The sequence below is a fragment of the Podarcis melisellensis genome (assembly GCF_964234715.1).
Source record: "Podarcis melisellensis genome assembly, chromosome: 1".
NCBI lineage: Eukaryota > Metazoa > Chordata > Lepidosauria > Squamata > Lacertidae > Podarcis > Podarcis melisellensis.
The window spans coordinates 118698923-118716585 of record NC_138528.1 but is presented as its reverse complement, the minus strand read 5'-3'; the positions used below and the strand labels follow the sequence as shown (position 1 = coordinate 118716585).

The following is a 17663-nucleotide window of genomic DNA, read 5'->3' as shown; positions in this document are numbered from 1 at the left end:
TAGCAAGTGTGCTTAGGATTTCAGGCTTAAAATATGGACTACTGCAATGCGCTCTACGTGGGGCTACCTTTGAAGGTGACCCGGAAACTACAACTAATCCAGAATGCGGCAGCTAGACTGGTGACTGGGGGCGGCTGCCGAGACCACATAACACCGGTCTTGAAAGACCTACATTGGCTCCCAGTACATTTCCGAGCACAATTCAAAGTGTTGGTGTTGACCTTTAAAGCCCTGAACGGCCTTGGCCCAGTATACCTGAAGGAGCGTCTCCACCCCCATCGTTCTACCCGGACGCTGAGGTCCAGCGCCGAGGGCCTTCTGGCGGTTCCCTCGCTGTGAGAAGCCAAGTTACAGGGAACTAGGCAGAGGGCCTTCTCAGTAGTGGTGCCCGCCCTGTGGAACGCCCTCCCACCAGATGTCAAAGAGAACAGCAACTACCAGACTTTTAGAAGACATCTGAAGGCAGCCCTGTTTAAGGAAGCTTTCAATGTTTGATGCATTACTGTATTTTAATATTTTGTTGGAAGCTGCCCTGAGTGGCTGGGGAAGCCCAGCCAGGTGGGCGGGGTACAAATAATAAATTATTATTATTAAATTATTATATAAGATACCAACATTGAGAGATATTGTGAATGTTCTCTTAGGTTTCTCTAGGCCACACTGGAGGCAAGAAAAAAACACTTCTGCTTCAATACGGCACCTAAGTTTCTTATCAAACATGAATGCTTACAGTTAATTGCCAGCCTTTTTATTCTCTACCACAGCAGCAATTATTTTATTTTTTTTGCATTATTAATAGACAAACTTTCATTGTGCAAATCTGTTACGGACAGAGCAGTAATATTTATCCTAATTATCTGAAAGGTATTAGCAGAAACACTACTGTTTTTGTTGCTGCCCCAGTGCAGGCACTAAAGTCAAGATTTCTTTCCTGACAAGTTGCTGAGGAGCGCGGAGACATCGACAATTCTCGGCCTCGAAACTTGAATGAGGTCCGATGTCGTGGCGTGTGGAAAGGGAATGTGGCCGGATACTGGGACGCGGGGCTTTTCCGGTGTTTTGAACCTTCCCATTAGGTGAGTCGCCGTGGGCACCAAGAAGAGGGAATCCTTTGGACGACACTTTGTTTTGTATATCTTGACACCACTAGTCTGTGACTTGTCTGCAAAATGAAAACATTGCTTTCTTATGCACCAGAGGAGTCGACTCCTAGAATATTTGAGGGAGTTACACTTCCCCCCTCCCGGTGTTAGGATTTTTATCCATTTGTGCTGCTCCAGCAGTAGCACTATGTTTTGTGTGTGTGTGTGTGTGTGTGTGTGTGCATATATTACTATAAACACATAATTTTCTTAGCAAACAATATAACATATATTGGTCTTCACACTAAAGACCCGACCTCCCGTCTATTCCATATTTCGATTGCATAATACTTATTGCCAATACACACTTTTATCATAATTAAACTTATTCTTAATATATCTAATGTCGTATATCTACCTTGCAACTATTACTGAAGTTCCTCGAATGCTGCAACAGAATTTAAACTAGTATATTTATTTTTCAGATATTCTTTGAAAACCTCCCATTTTGAAACAAATTCCTGTTTTGATTTATTCTTTATTTTTTCTGATAGACCATCTAATTTGGCATGTTCTGTTAGCTTTTGGATCCCACCTTGTATAGAGGGGATTTCATTACTCTTCCATTTTGCTGCGATCAGAACTCTTGCTGCCGCCGTCGCATATAAAAAGATACCCTTCCTCTTTTGCAGAATATCCAAATCAGTTATTCCCAGGAGGTAGGCCTCTGGTTTTTTATTGAAAGAGATCTTTAGCATTTTTTGCAGTTCTGCATGGATACTCTCCCAGAATACCTGTATTTTCCTGCATATCCACCACATATGGTAGAAAGTTCCTGAGTTTTGTGTATATCCTGAGTTTTGTGTATATCATGTGAGTGTCTGAGAGAGCGTGAGACAGGAAGTCTCAGTACTGTTGAAGTACTGTTGGGAGTTAGTTTCATTTCTGTTTGTGATGCTGTTCTGTACTGGTGCTGAGGGAGCACAGACATGCTGATGAAGTCTCTGTATATAGACTGTAAAATAAAGTAGTTTAGAGCTACTGATTGACTCTTGCTTCTGCTATGATATGCCAGAAGACAAGTGTGCTCCTCTCAGGAGGGAAGGGTCACTTATCACCTGTCTCTCTGGACTGGGGGAAATTTATAGCCAGGGAGGACCACTGGAGAGACACCTCGGAGCCTTGGGAAGTTGGCGGCCTTCCCGGGCGTTTTTCCAACACCCGGTTGATGGCCGTTGCCACTCAAATGGTGTGTGTGCCCGCATCTTGTGGTCAATTTTGTGGGGCGCAGGGCTTACCTGGTACCCTCCAATATTTTATTCAAGTTGGCACCCTTGTTATACGCTGGCAAGTATAATAATAATAATAATAATAACAATAATAATAATAATAATAATAATACCACCTTTATTGTCAATGTACAACCTGGGTACCTCCCCCACCCAAACACATAATCTCATTGCACTCTCTGTGCTTATTGCACAAAACACCAACCCCGAAAGTCAGTTGCACTATATTATTTTTCGTTCAGCAGCCTAACAGTCCACAGAACAGAGGGATTCTTAAGCTTATGTAAGTAAAGCGTTTGTTTGTCTTTTCCCCTCTGAACAGTTGGCACCCTTGCCATGCAAAAACTGCCCCTCACTTGCAAAAAAACAACTGCTTTGCTTTAGACCAAACTTGGGTCTCCAGCTGTTTTCAGACTACAATTCCCATCATCCCTGGCCGCTGGTCTTGCTGGCTAGGGATGATGGGAGTTGTAGTCCCCTACCCCCCAATACAGCAGGAAACCCAGGTTTGGGAAACACTACTTTAGACACACTGTTTGGATTGAGATGCAGGCCAGGCATACTGCACCCAGTTCTTTAATGGCTTTTTGCATCTGCCTCGGTTTGGTAGAACTTGTGTTTCTCAAGAAAAAAACAAAGAAAATCTGGCAAACCTGAAGTCTGCCCACCCCTGGTCTACATGCAGGTAACGTGTCTGTCCCCTTCACGTGATGTCTAAAGCTCAAGGGCCCCCCAGAACAACAGCTTGTGAAGTGTGAGGGATTGCCACTGGAGGGCAGAATGGGCCCCTCAATTCTCTGGATTCTGTCCAGATATAATCAAACATTTATTTTATGTATTTGATGAGCTAATAGATATCAGCAGCCCCCCACCACACATACAGTGAGATGTAACATGTTCGGCTTCTCCTGTACTTTATGGGGAATTCAGAATTTCCTTCATTTGTCATAATACTGTATATTATATAGCTGACCTAAAAGGGCAGAGCTGTCTAGCCAATGGGAGTTATTTCTGAATAAATTACCTCGTATGTGTACGGGAACTGCAGGTGGCCCTCCATTTATCTCCAAACTGAAAATTAAAAAGGCAAAATGTTAGTAGTAGTCTTGACATATAATGACAAGCAGCGAGGACAACAAAGGATCTGTGTTCCAATTAAGCAATAAGCATTTAAACAATTAAATGCGGAAGGTTGTACCGCAGCTCTGATTTCCAAACAGCTGGGATGGCAGAAACTTTGCTTACTTAAATAAGTTTCTTGCTGGGGAATGTATTAAGGATCTAGACCAGGGTTTCCCAAACTTGAAGCTCCAGCTGTTTTTGGATTACAACTCCCATCATCCCTGACCACTGGTCCTGCTAGCGAGGGATGATGGGAGTTGTAGTCCAACAACATATGGAGGGCCACAGGTTCCTCACCCCTAATCTAGGCACCGGTCCTTAGCCTCAGGAGAAAAAAGAAGAAATCTTATACACGGCTTGTTATCTAACAGCCATTTCCTATTTATATCATGATATGTAATTGTAGCGCTAGACTGTAATCGCCTTTCACACAAACCAGAATACGCTGTTGTGTTTATGATTTTTTCTGTAGTTGTACTGGGAAATTAAAAGATGCTTTTGTTTTACAGTGCATAACTCCCCCACACACACTATTTCTGGAAAACACAAAATGTTGTTCTTCTACAGATTTTCACAAAACTTCACCATCGAGGGTGTCCAACGAGATAAAAATAAAGCTAAAACATCCAAATATTGCTGATATATACCTCTCAGTTAGAGAACTTTGTGAAGGAAATAACCCTTCACACACACAAAAATTCTTTGGGAACAAGTCTCTATACAACTAAATATAAAATTCCCTGAAGTTTTGGAGATTACCAAAAATATGTATTTATTAATTTATAAGATGCACTGTCATCAAAAAACAACAACAGTAAGGTGGAATATAAAAACAAACTCAACAAGGGTCCATAAAAACATAATTAAGAGGAATCAATACAAATCAAATGGATTTAAAAGAATTGCAACAACTCCTGAGAAATCAAGAAGCAGGTTGCGTTCTGCCTGTCCTGCTCTGCAAAGAGACCATGGGGACCAAGGCTCCTTAGTCCTGTGTCCATGCCTGAACCCAGATTGAAATTGATCCCAATAATCTGTGTCATTCAATAATGCTTGCAGCTGCTCCACCAAAACCCTCTCCACCACTGTCCCCCAAAAGGGGGCATTTGTGGAATCAATGTTACCCTGAAGTCAACTGATATTTTGATCGCTATTTGCTTGGGGTACTGAATAGAAATCAGTAAGATTTTCAGTACGTGAAAAGTGAGGGACTCAAAACCTTAAAAAACAAACAAACCATAAGATAATTGAAAGGTTGCTAATTGTTACCTGAGAGCTGGAAGCCCAACTCTTTTTTGCCTCTTAAATTCTCTCACAAAGTCTGAATTTATTCTTGCATCCTTGCTAAGGTTCAGTATTAGCCTCTTGAACAACTTGGGCTTATTCCTACATTGTACTAGCAAGTGGCGATATGCAGTTCGGTTGAATGTTAAATATCCCAGAGCACATGCCATAGATGTACGAACCTGAAAAAAAAGAACCTCACTTTCAGTTGTCTTTTCCCTGAAGGATTTTATTAAAGCATATATATATATATATATATAACCAATAAAAGAAACTCATCTAAATAAAAACACAGAGAAAGAAAGAGAAATTAAAATGGAGAGTTCTCTCTCAAAAGTAGAACTTGTCATGCCACAGAAAGTTTATAATTCGGCAGAATATTTGAACTACAGTGGTGCCCCGCAAGACGAATGCCTCGCAAGACGGAAAACCTGCTAGACGAAAGGGTTTTCCGTTTTGGAGGTGCTTCGCAAAACAAATTTCCTATGGGCTTGCTTTGCAAGACGAAAATGTCTTGCGAGTTCCTGCGGGGTTTTTCCCCTTCTTTTCCCCTTTTTCCCAAGCCGCTAAGCCGCTTATCAGCTGATCTGCTAAGCCGCTTAACAGCTGATCCACTAAGCCGCTAAGCCGCTTAACAGCTGATCCGCTAAGCCGCTTAACAGCTGATCCGCTAAGCCGCTTATCAGCTGACCTGCTAAGCCCGCTATGCCGCTAATAGCGCTAATCCGCTAAGCCACTAATGGGCTTGCTTCGCAAGACGAAAAAACCGCAAGACAAAGAGACTCGCGGAACGGATTCTTTTCGTCTTGCGAGGCACCACTGCATTTGATATGTAGATGTATAATTTGGAATATTAATGAGATTTGATTGGATTATTAAATTAGAAAATCTAATAATTTTAATTTTTTTTTTTTAAGTGGTGGACCCTCCCAGCTCTCACCTGGGAGATTTCCTTTCTGCTTCCAGACTCCCACCGTCTCACCTGGGAGATCTTCACTTCCCTGCACATGTGGGAACAGGATACTGGACTAGATAGGCCTTTGGCCTGATCCAGTGTCAGGAACTGGTAGGCCTCGGATGACAGTGTGGGCAGAGGAAAGATGCCAGGGGATTGACCCAGGAGAGGGGCCAGAGATTTATGGGGTTTGGCATTGCCTACAAGGCAGGAGCCTGAGCAGGTGTGTGTGTGTGTGTAAGAGGAACGGTCAGAGATGGGTGTGCAGGACAAGTCAAAGGAAGAGGCTGCTCAGGTAAGGGACAGGCCAGTCGGATCCCTGCCACCCCCTGCCCTGCTGTCCAGTGGCGTAGCGTGGGTTGTCAGCACCCGGGGCAAGGCAAGTAGTTTGCGCCCCCTAACCCGTGGATTTTAGTACGGGCAGAGAGCTGCGAGTGCGAGCGCGCCCCCCCAGATGTTGCGCCCGGTGCGGCCGGCCCCCCCCTGCACCCCCCATGCTACGCCACTGCCGCTGTCTTCTAGGCCTGGGGGGCTTGAAAGAGGAAAGAGCAGTGATGGCTTTCACGTAAGAGAAGCCTCAGGTTGCATGAGTGCACCCCATCAGATGAGTATAACCTGGAGGGTGTGTGGTCCCACTGTTGCTACAATTTCTCTGCAGAACACAGACCCAGCAACAGCTGCCTAGAAGCACGTGTGTGTTTGTATCTAGGGCGTTATGGAAATTGCTGTTAGTGCATGTTTTCCCAATAAAGAATTAACTATCAGACTTGGCTGGGGATGCCTAGGACATCCAACAGGGTTCTCCTTAAGAAAGGTGAGACCTTGGGTGGGAAAACTGCTATAAGTAAGTCAGAAATTAAATTGTAATAACTAAAGACAAAACAAAGCGCTATGAAATTCTTTTGCTCTCTGGCGCCATCTGGTGTTGCATGTTTATAATGCATTCAAAACGTTGTTGTTTTTTACTAATGTAGCTGAGTCCCTTGTAGGTTTCTAGCTACCCTTGGTAAATTATTATATTCAGTCAATTAAAGTGATGGGAATTCAGACCTTCCAGATCCCTGTTTACTGCGTCAAAAGACTTGCACGCCACACCCTGGAATGTGTGATCCATGCTGGATCTGGTCTGTTCTTATATTCTCTACCATGGTGTCTGGGAGGTCCACCTTCCATAGTACCTGTTTTCTCATTAAAGAGTGGTGATGGGAGGTGATATAGGTTAAAAAAAGCTGGGGCTAAAATGCAGCCTTGCTTAACCCCTTGGTGGCTGGTACAGGGCCTATGAGTTGGCCATTTCTGGAGGATCTTACGTACAACACAGTATCTTTATATAGGCCATTAATCCAAAATAATAATCTTTTATCTATACTGGATGTATTCAATTTGGTCCAGAGTCTTACTCGTGAAATTGAATCAAAGGCATCCTTCAAATCAATGAAGGCTGCATATAAGACCCCACAGGTTTTCTTGGCGTATTTGTCAATAAGATGTGCTAAGACAAATCAGTGATCTCTTGTAGATCTGCCTTGACTAAATCCAGCTTGCTCCTCTGCCAAGATAGCCTCAGGGTCCATCCAACTGAGGGAGGTGATATATTTTAAATGAACAATTAATCATTGAACAGTTCCTGCTGCAGTGATATTTTAATTACTCTTTATGGTTGTTGTATTTACACAGTGTTTTCACCAATTTTCCAGGAAAAGACGGCAATACAACCAGCCTGTCGAGTCCATGATCTCCCCTGGATCTCTCTTTTCTTAAAAAACCGTGTTATAAAAAAGATGGTCTTTAATTGAGCAATCTGAATGTGACTGTTGCTATTTTGGAGTGATATTCTGTCTGGAAGCACCCTGAAAGCATATATACAAAAAAAAAACACAAAAAAAAAACTCCACCTTTTCCCATTAATTATTTCTTGTTTTTATGATATTAACGCAGAGTGGCTAAATAATGGCTTTAAAAGTTGGGTTTCCCCCACCATCACTGCCACCCGTCTAGTGTACACATATTGGCGAAATATGGCTTCCAATGTGCATTACTGAAAAACCAATACTGTATATGGCATTCATTTTGGATTAATAATCTCAGGGTAAAAGGTGGTGATGATATTTTGATACTATTAAAGGGTCCACGTTGCTTATTTTCATGCTGTTTTATATTTCACCAGTTTAGCTGCATTAGAAAGTTAGACTGAATGGATCAAATGGGGGGGGGGGGACTGCAAAAATAAAATAGCTGTACCTCTTCTTCCTTTGCATATAAATGATAACAAAGACGCTGGACAGTTCCTAAGCATGTAATTGCTTCTGGAATACCTGCTCTTGTGTGAGCCAAACTAGCCAATAGCTTCCCTATAGAGAAATAGATAACTGAGATTAGATGTTACTAGTAAATTGAGCTAAAATTATACAAAAAAGCTTTTTGGTACAATTAAATTCAGCAGGCAGGTGTCCATTTCTGAAACATTTCAAGAACCCCAGTACAATTTCTATAGCCACACTTTTCAGTATTCTTTTTATTGCACTCTTGGAACATATTGACACTTATGGCTTTAGGTAAAATGTGAGTTCCAATGTTGTGCAATTACCGTATTTTTCGCTCCATAAAACACACTTTTTTTCTCCTAAAAAGTAAGGGGAAATGTCTGTGCGTCTTATGGAGCGAATGCGTGGTCCCTGGAGCCGAATAGCCCAGGGGCAAAAAGCAGATTGTGCTTTTTTTTTTTTTAGAAAGAGGGAAGGGGGTGTTGAAACAAAGCCGCTGAGCAGCTGATCGACAAGCGATTGGAGGGAGATAAGGGACTCTAGCGATAAAGGAGGCTGCCTGGGAGGGGGGAGGTAAGGACAGCGAACTTGCAAGGAGAGGAGACAGGAATACTAAAACAAGCAACATGGAGAGAAATTAGAAGAAAAGGAGGAGCAAAAAACTGCTCCAGCTAAGGAAAAAACACTAAGGCAAACAAAAGGGAAACAAAGCCGCTGATCAGCTGATCAGCAAGGGATCAGGAGGGATATAAGGGACTCTAGCGATAAAGGAGGCTGCCTGGGAGGGGGGAGGTAAAAGCACATGGATCCTCAGGATTTTTGCATTGGGCCACCCCAAACTCACCGTCAAATCACATATCATGTCTGTGGCCACAGCATGAACCACAAAAATCATATATCCACTGATTTGTTAAGAATATTTTTTTTCTTGTTTTCCTCCTCTAAAAACTAGGTGCGTCTTATGGTCAGGTGCATCTTATGGAGCAAAAAATACGATAATTTAAATGAAGCAAGAACCTTTGCTATATTGTTGGCTGGGGCAACCAAGTCAGATAGGTGGCATAGCAATAATAATAATAATAATAATAATAATAATAATAATAATAATAATAATAATAATAGTCTTGACAGAATAAACACCTGCCTCTAGAGAGTAATAGAAACCAAGACAAGGCATATCAACAATCACATCCTACTATTTTAAGATTTTGCACTATTTCAGTGTTGTATAAGCATGCTGCCTTGAAAAACAGTGCTTTTCTTTGCATCATTACTTGCCTATTAACACAAGAGTCGCTGTCTTTTCCGAACATAGCAGGTCGACCAAAATAGAAACTCCTTTTGCAGACAGACTGACTTTATCCTTATCAACTATAATTCTGGCTAGTATAACTATCTGAAATAAAAGAAACATTTTTACGCAGTGCATTAATATATTAATCAGGCCTCACACATTTCCCCCCCATTTCTCTGCATTTCCTGCTTCCAGCAAAAATTATTATTATTATTTTGTCCCAGTACAAAGCAAGCATATTTTAATGAGAATGTGGTTTATGGCTACACAATCATAGGAATGGAAGAGAATATTACCTGCGGATGGAGACAAAGCACAAAAGCTCAGCCCTCACACTTCTGAGTTTGCAGAAGCATTTATTAGTCTATGATGCAAACATATGCAGACATACATGGGAGAATGTACACTAGAAATTAAGACGTGCGTACACATTTTGCAAGTAAAAACACGACACCTTTTTCCATATTTCAACCCAATTCTTTAAAAAATTCCCTTTTTGCAATTTTCCTATATTCTTTATATTTTACAAAGATATGCTATTGTGTTTATTTATGTACACATGCCCTTGTTATTTGCTTTCGTAGATTTTCACGGGTACAGGAATGCAGGTTTTGGTGTCCTCGGGTGTCTTCCCGTGTTCCAGTAACAAGAAGCCGAAAGCACCAGCCTGAAGATGACGAGTGAGACCTCGTCGAAACGTCGCCTAGACACCCCAACTTTTACACGGGAAGACACCCGAGGACACCAAAACCTGCATGCCCTTGTTAGTGTATATAGGTTTCTCTGCAGACTAAAAATATGAAACTGCAACCGATGAAGTAGCAATAGCAGAAGTATTTGAAGTGGGCACAGATTGAGACATTGGGCACAACTTTAAAAATGTTGAGATCACAGGTTCCCAAGCAATGCCTTGAACCTCTCGGGCAAAAATGACTCTTCACAATAGATGAATGGTTGAAGGAACAATTGGACAGGCTACGTTGACACAAGTCATTGATAACAGAAAAAGCAAAAATAGCCATGGTGGCCTTTAAGAAAAAAACCAAAATTCACATTACGTATACCTTTCTTAGGCCAATGAAGAGGTCACAAACATTTTTGCACCATAACACTCACTTTTTTCCTCCTAAAAATTAAGGGGAAATGTCTGTGCGTGTTATGGAGGAAATGCCTACGGGTGGCATGCCTACGGATTTTCCTCCTCTAAAAACTACGTGCGTGTTATGGTCGGGTGCGTGCTGTAGAGCGAAAAATACGGTATTCTGCAAGTTTTCAAGCTCTCCAGAACCCTTCACCAGGCTAGATGGTAAACAGAGTAGGATTCAGGAGGGGAAAGTTGACTCATATAGAAACTATGGAGTCTTTATTTAATTGTGACAATCTTGAAATGTGGGAGGAGGTAGCAGGTAGTCTAATGAGGCTCTTTTGGGTACTACGCAGGTGTCAGGTTGTACCTAGGACACCTGAAAACTTTTCAAAGTTGATAGATATATCTTTTTTCCCCAGAGATTTGAGAAACGGAAGCTATATCAGAAAACTAACATAAGAAGAGCCCTTGTAGATCAGGAAAACAGTCCATCTCTCTTCCAGGACCCTATTCTCACAGTGACAAACCAGATGTTTATGGAACACGCACAAGGATCAGAAGCTGATGCCGAAAGGGAGAAGATGAAAATCTCCTTCTCCATGTAGTAGATTGAGCAGAGTCCTTTGTATTTGAGCAAGAAGACAGAGGCATAGCATTCAAACAGACCTTTATGGAAAACTCCATTTTCAAAAATGGCACACGCGTGCTTATGCATTCTGGGTGAACTCTGAGCGTGATCTCTGGTTTTGTACCTGAAAGGCAGCCATTGCTCTGTCTGTCTCTACTTCCGATTCCAGGAAAGGTTCAAATATAGACACAGATATTGGCCCGCTCTCTAAAATCAATAACTGCTGGCTGGGATTATTATATGCAAAAAGGGCGATAGCATTTCCTGCTCGCAAACAGATATCCTTAAAACAATCAGAGAAATAAGTAAATTGTATTGACTGTGAAATATAAAGTACATAACACACACACAAACACAAACCATGGGTGGTATTCAGCTACCAACTCCTGTCAGTGCAAGAATTTCTGTTTGTTCAGTGGGAGACATACAAACACACTCACTCACTCACTCACTCAAGCAAGCAAGCACCCCACACCCTACCCAGACCTGCTCCAGAGGATTGGGGGAACCTTTAGGACAGATTTAGGGGGTGCACTTTCCGTGTGGTATTATTAAATTCCAGAGGGTGGAATTATGCAACAGCAGCTGCCAGAATATTGATTGCAAAAAACTGGAAGGGGGAGAAAATCCCATCACTATTAGAATGGCAAAACAAACTGTGAGTGTTGTCTGTAGCTAGTTAGTGTTGTCTGTAGCTGGTTTGAGAGAAGGAAGAGGCGAAATGAGGCCATGAAATTCCATGCCCACTAAGAAACAGTGGATCAGGATGAATGTATCAGCATCATCATCATCAACAACAACATCATTATTAAAATTTGTATACCGCCCTGTACCTGCAGGTCTCAGGGTGGTTGCAACATAAAATCACAGTACAAAAACACAAAATACAAAATCAACAATAACAGCAACCCCCCAATAACACCCCCACACACTCACATTTTAAAAGGGCATTGGATGGGAGTCAGCCAAAGGTATGGTCAAAGAGGAATGTTTTTGCCTGGTGCCTAAAAAGTGTATAATGAAGCTGCCAGGCGAGATTTAAGTGAGATTGGAATAATAATGGCACATGCTCAGAGTTGTAGTTTTTAAAATCGTTTGTGGCTCAAGTGTATCAGGAATGTAGATGCAGTTGTAAAGCATGGGTGGAGGTTATTGTTAATTGTGCACTTCATAACTGAACTAACACACACACACACACACACACACTCATGTAAAGCCTCTGTTCCCCACACTGTTAAGCCCAGGGTCTAGGATAGGGTTTCTCAAAACTTGTGTCTCCAGCAGTTTTTGGACTACAACTACCATCATCCATAGCTAGCAGGAAAAGTGGTCAGGGATGATGGGATTTGTAGTCCAAAAGCAGCTGGAGACCCAAGTTTGGATCTAAAATTTACCTAGCTGCATCACGTTTGGTCGGTGCATATGCTCATTGGCCCTCCAGCTTGTGGTGTAGTTCTAAGGTGGTTCTGTGCAATTAACAACAAACTGCCAACTGTTCTCATGCTATGCTGCAAAACAGCCTGATTTGATCCATATGTGAGCTCGGAGATCCCCTTTAATCTCTTGTATGTGTGCACTGGCTCTTCCATTCTAATGGCAGGAGCAGATCTGTACATGGAAAGGAGCATTTGCTCACAGCTTTGGGGAAAGGATCCGTTCCTGTAATCAGGCACTGACATTGATTGAAACAAAGAAAGAAAGAATGCCAGTGCCTTATTACAGCGTATTTAATCTTTTCTCTTAAATGGGCACTATCATGTTCTCCAGTAAAGCCAGTACCTTCTCTGGTGCGTAAAGGAGCCCAAGGACGTCAGAATAACTAAAGCCTTCCTTCTCTCGCAACACACTCTGCAGGTTATCGTTCTTTAGAACAATGCAAGCCAAAGAATATGCAACTTCAACCTAAACAATCAGTTGAATAGAAAAGCAAAAGTTAAAAAAGAGAGAAAATATCATTTTTGTACAATAGATCCTATCCTACCCTATTCACATCAAAGTTCAGAATGGGATTCAGACACATACACTGCATATAAAGAATATTTTTATTGATTTAATAGGTGATCTTGAACACATTGGTTAAATTCAATTATTTTTAGCCCAAGACCAAATTTTCAGCCCCATTCCAAACGTCCTTCAGAGCTTGCTGACTATCCCTCAGTCCCCAATGAACAATCCCTTTAAGTAACATGTAGCTGCAGTACAAGGACTTTTACACCATAAAAAGCCACAATCTCGTCCAGAGTTGTCATAATATGTGCACTTAATATATAACAAACTGGACTCCTTCTGTACCTCACAGCACAACAGTTCCACACTGCTTAATGGAGATTTTTGTCTTGCCCTGAGGTTTCCAAATATATTTACTGATAAACATAGTTCTCCTTCCTATAACTGTATTCTCCTTGTCCACGCAATTAGTCTTTTGCCAACCAAATAGCCAATGCCCCAAACAGCATCCTAGTACCTAATTCTCTCCCTCTCCCCACAACCTCCCCATAGCCTCTAGTGAAATAGTCATCACATGGTCATCAAAATGCAATTCTCCCCATCCTTGCTCCACATAACTGGGTGCCACTAGTGGTTGAGTTGTATGATTAGAGGTCACAGGGGAGATGTTAGATATTATAGGGGAGAGAAGATGTAAGGCTATTGTCAGGGAACTGCCATTGGAATGAGAGGAGGAGGCGAGGCTCCACGATGATGCTGGAGAGGGGCCAAGTAGGGAGAGAGGCAGGTCTCCTGTTGGGGAAGAAAATCAGCGCAACACCAGGGATGGAGGGGGGCCAATGGGGGAAGCAGAGAGCAGGCTCAGAGACTCTTCACTGGACACCAGCGGGGAGAGCACAGGTCCTCCGCTACCCACGCCCTCCCTGCGCAGAAGATTTCCACGCAGGGAGAGTAGGAGGAGACTGGGCGTCAAACAACTTTTATGTTGGAAAAGGTTGAAGAAACGCCCGCTGTCAGATTCTGCCAGCGACTGAACAGCCACGAAGTGAGGGGCTGTCCAGCCAGGAAAGGTTTAACCAGGCCACCTAGCCAGGAGTGGCTGCAACTTACACATGAGCAACCCCATATAACCATTACAGCTATCAAGCCAGATATGGGGATCTTGCTGTTGGCAGCTCCTTGTCTACAATAACATCTCGCTCCAGTCTTTAAGAACTGGAATGTAGCAAACAGAATTATTATAGCCATGTTACTTTTGTGAACGTCAGCATCACACAACTCTAAGCAATTAGGTGCCAGTTTCCAAATATGGTTGGCTGTGACCAGCAGCTAGTTTCTTTGTATAGGAACATAAGAAGCTGCCATATACAAAGTCAGACCCTTGGTCTATCTAGATCCTCATTGCCAACACGGACTGGCAGCATCTCACCAGGGTTTCAGGTAAGGTTGCTTCCAAACCCTACGGGGAGCGTTTGCATGCAAAGCACCAGCTCTGTCACGACTGAGCTGCAGCCCTTTAGCATCGCGCAAAGATGTATTAGCTTATATTATGTGCTGAACTGAAATGACTACTTAAACCTACTCAAGAATCAGGGCTATCCCTGCCCCCATACTGGAACTCAATGGAACTCAGTTCTGGCACTTCTCAGATGTGTGTCATTGCCATTATAAGAGAGTTTATGGTGAGTTCTGGCACTGCTTTTTCTAGAAAAATAGCACTGTCAAGAAGTGTTCTATCCCTAAAGCTGTGCTTTATGGGGAGCTGGCTTCAGGTACCAGGCCTGTTGGCAGACCAACTCTGCGTTACAAAGATGTTTCAAATGTGACATGAAAGCTGGCAACATCAACCCCACTATCTGGGAATTCCTTGCAGATGACCGAAGTGCCTGGAGATAGACAGGTCACATATCCCCAGCAGTAACCAGAGGGAAAGCGCAGAGCAGTAACCGGGGGAGCGCAGAGAGAAGAAACACCATAGTTCATCTGCAGCAGCACAATCAGACACCTTCATCTTCTCCAGCTGCAACAAAACATGTTTCTACAGCCACAGCAGGCGCTGTAATTCTCCAACGGTTTGACTTCTCCTCCGATGGCGCACTTTTCCACTGTCCTCCGAGAAAGACAGATGCCAGCACTTAAACCTACTCAAGAAATGCTTTGGAGGAGTTCATCTCTATACTGAATAAGGCTACCACTTAAAACCCACCTTTATGTGAAGAGAGCTATGATGTTTCAGTAAGTGGACCAATATTGGCAAGGCTCCTTCATCTACTACGTTGTCTTGACTGACTGGATTGTTTATGTTGGCTTCACCTGAAGGTCCAACAAGTCAGGCAGAGAGCCCCACATAAGGAGCACAGGAAAAATTGAAAAGATAATCAGAAAATGTAATGTCAGTACAAGCAAACCTCATATTTGTAACTATTCTGTGTTCTTAACTTTTTAGACAAGAACATGTTCCAAACAGCTACCTCTAGTCTAGGGAGCATTATCACAGAATGTGGAAGACCTGGAAAATTTCTTTGCCATTTTGGTGGGATTTCATTTCTTATGTCGAATTCAGACATATGAAACCCTGGGATCATCCATACTTCCCCTTGTCCAGCCACTTTCGCTCGGGAAAACCTGCTCTTTACCGTTGAATCAGAACAAATGTCAATCAGGTTTTCTGGGAATTGCTGTTTGCTCTGATTTAGCGGTAAAGAGCAGGTTTTCCTGGGGAAAGCAGAAAACTGCCCAGACCCGTGCTTTCAGGACAAGTGAAGTGTAAACGAGCCCTCTCTTCCTCCCAAAAAATAGCAAAATTTGGCTTTCATTGTGTGTTTTGCTGCTTTTATTTTTCTACATTATCTGCTCCCTACATATTTGGAAAATGCAAAACGGGCAAAGAGTATGGAGGCTGTAACTTTGACTTTTTTCTTATAACATAACCTAAGTACAACAGAAAAGGAACTACAAACCAATACAAATGGTCCCCAAGGCTCTGATGACACTGAGCAGTGTGCCCTCTGCTATCCTTCCACTCCTTAGCAGCCGAACCAAAGGGGAAATTCCGTTCCCTTCGCAGATCTGGTTCTGGTGAATTTCGCTCTCCTTGCTAAGAGCTATGACGGCTTCACCTCCTTCCAAAACAACCACAGCAACACACATTTAGCAACCTTCGGTCCCATGCCCAGTTTTTATTTCAGAAAAGTAACGGAAAAGGTTGATGTCATGTCAGGGAACTGCCATCGGCTCAGAGGCGAGAAATAGAAGGGCAGTTGTGTTACAGGGAGCCTCCGAAAATCTTGCGAAGCAGTTCCTCTTCCGGGCAGGAGGAAAGCCCCACATCCAGTGGGGAAGAGGTGCAAGGACCAGATGATGCTGATAAGAGCCTTAACACCGCTTCTGGGCAAGCCGGTCAGGAGGGAAACATGCCCTTGCCATCGCCTATCCTGCGCAGTAGTCTGAGGCACAGAGAGGGGAGGAGACAGTTGGGGGTAACGAAACTCTTATGTTGGGGGAGGTCCAAAAATGACCACTCCCGGATCCTGCTAGCGATTGAGCCAGACATGAACTTTGGGGCTCTTCACTGTAAATAGTTTGCACCAAAATAAAGCCTGTAAAGCACAGGTTGGAGTCCTGCCTGGTTACTCTCGAGCAACCGCAACAGCCACCTGACAGTTGACTTACCAACACACTGCATTTTATCAGAGGGTGACAGCAGCATATCGATAATAAGGTTGTATCCAATTTGTTCGGCCATGTATTTCTGCTGCTTCAAGGTTTGTCCTGCCAGGGCCCAAAGTGTGCAAGCACCTTGTTCTTTAACTTTCAGGTGAAAAGCCTGCAGATTGGGCAAAATAATAATAATAATAATAATAATAATAATAATAATAATAATAAAATGTTCCTGGTTATATTTCAAAGCGTTAACGTCTCAGAGGATGTAATCCCAAGCTGACTTCCTCATCAATAAGCTCCGCTGAACTCAGAAGGACCAAGCTACAAAGTTATCCAGTGAGGTCAGATAACAGCCTACTCCGCTGCTCTACAAATCCCAGAGAAAAGATGGGAAAATACTTGCCTTCAGGAGCTTTAAAAGGAATTTGGTCACAGACTTGGATAGAAATCTCATCTGGATGTTAGTGTTCCTTTCAGCGAGTGCCTCGATCGCCATTGCTCCTTTCACTTGGACACTGATTTTCCTTCCTCTGAGAAGTTCAACTAGAGGGGCTATGACTTGCGCATCAGCTATGGCGTTCTGCATTCTGAAATTCCCTCGAGCAAGTTCTGCAATCGCTGCCGAAGCCACGGCCAGCAGCACATCTTTATGCAGAAAAAGATCACGAAACAGTAAGAGCCAGCCACATGTAAGACCACAGCAAATAACAGCCCTGTTACTGTTTTCGCTGTTATTATTTTTCGTTTCATTTGCAGATCAGAGATTTGATGTAGTAATAAACGTCTAGTATTCTGTTACCTAAGACAATGTTTGTTAAGCAATACTGCAGGGATGGGGGAGTTCTTATCGGTCCCAACCAGATAGGCCAGTGGTAGGGGATGATGGGAGTTGTAGTCTGACAGCATATGGAAGGTCACAGGTTCCTTATCCCTCTCAACCGAGCCAGTAAATCCATAATCCATGTTCATGTGTAACCCAAACTTGCTACTTGGGCCTCACCCCTCCTTGATTTGCCCCCTCCCCTAAAAAGCAGTCTCTCTAAGAAGA

At 42.9% G+C, this 17663-nt stretch overlaps 1 protein-coding gene across 3 annotated transcripts in view; it reads right to left on the bottom strand.

Moving 5' to 3' along the window:
* Positions 1–732: 732 nt before the first annotated feature.
* The window catches only part of ANKAR (ankyrin and armadillo repeat containing), a 46177-nt gene continuing 29246 nt past the window's right edge, over positions 733–17663 (bottom strand). For all 3 annotated transcript variants that reach the window (XM_081884934.1, XM_081884936.1, XM_081884935.1), the window contains 11 exons: positions 17019–17260; positions 16625–16778; positions 15913–16074; positions 15159–15265; positions 12785–12907; positions 11130–11288; positions 9275–9392; positions 7974–8083; positions 4763–4959; positions 3396–3442; positions 733–1162 (listed from right to left, as the gene is read on the bottom strand). In XM_081884934.1, coding sequence (XP_081741060.1) covers positions 918–1162; positions 3396–3442; positions 4763–4959; positions 7974–8083; positions 9275–9392; positions 11130–11288; positions 12785–12907; positions 15159–15265; positions 15913–16074; positions 16625–16778; positions 17019–17260 — 1664 coding nt within the window. In that variant the 3' untranslated portion in view covers positions 733–917. The remainder of the gene's footprint in view (positions 1163–3395; positions 3443–4762; positions 4960–7973; positions 8084–9274; positions 9393–11129; positions 11289–12784; positions 12908–15158; positions 15266–15912; positions 16075–16624; positions 16779–17018; positions 17261–17663) is intronic.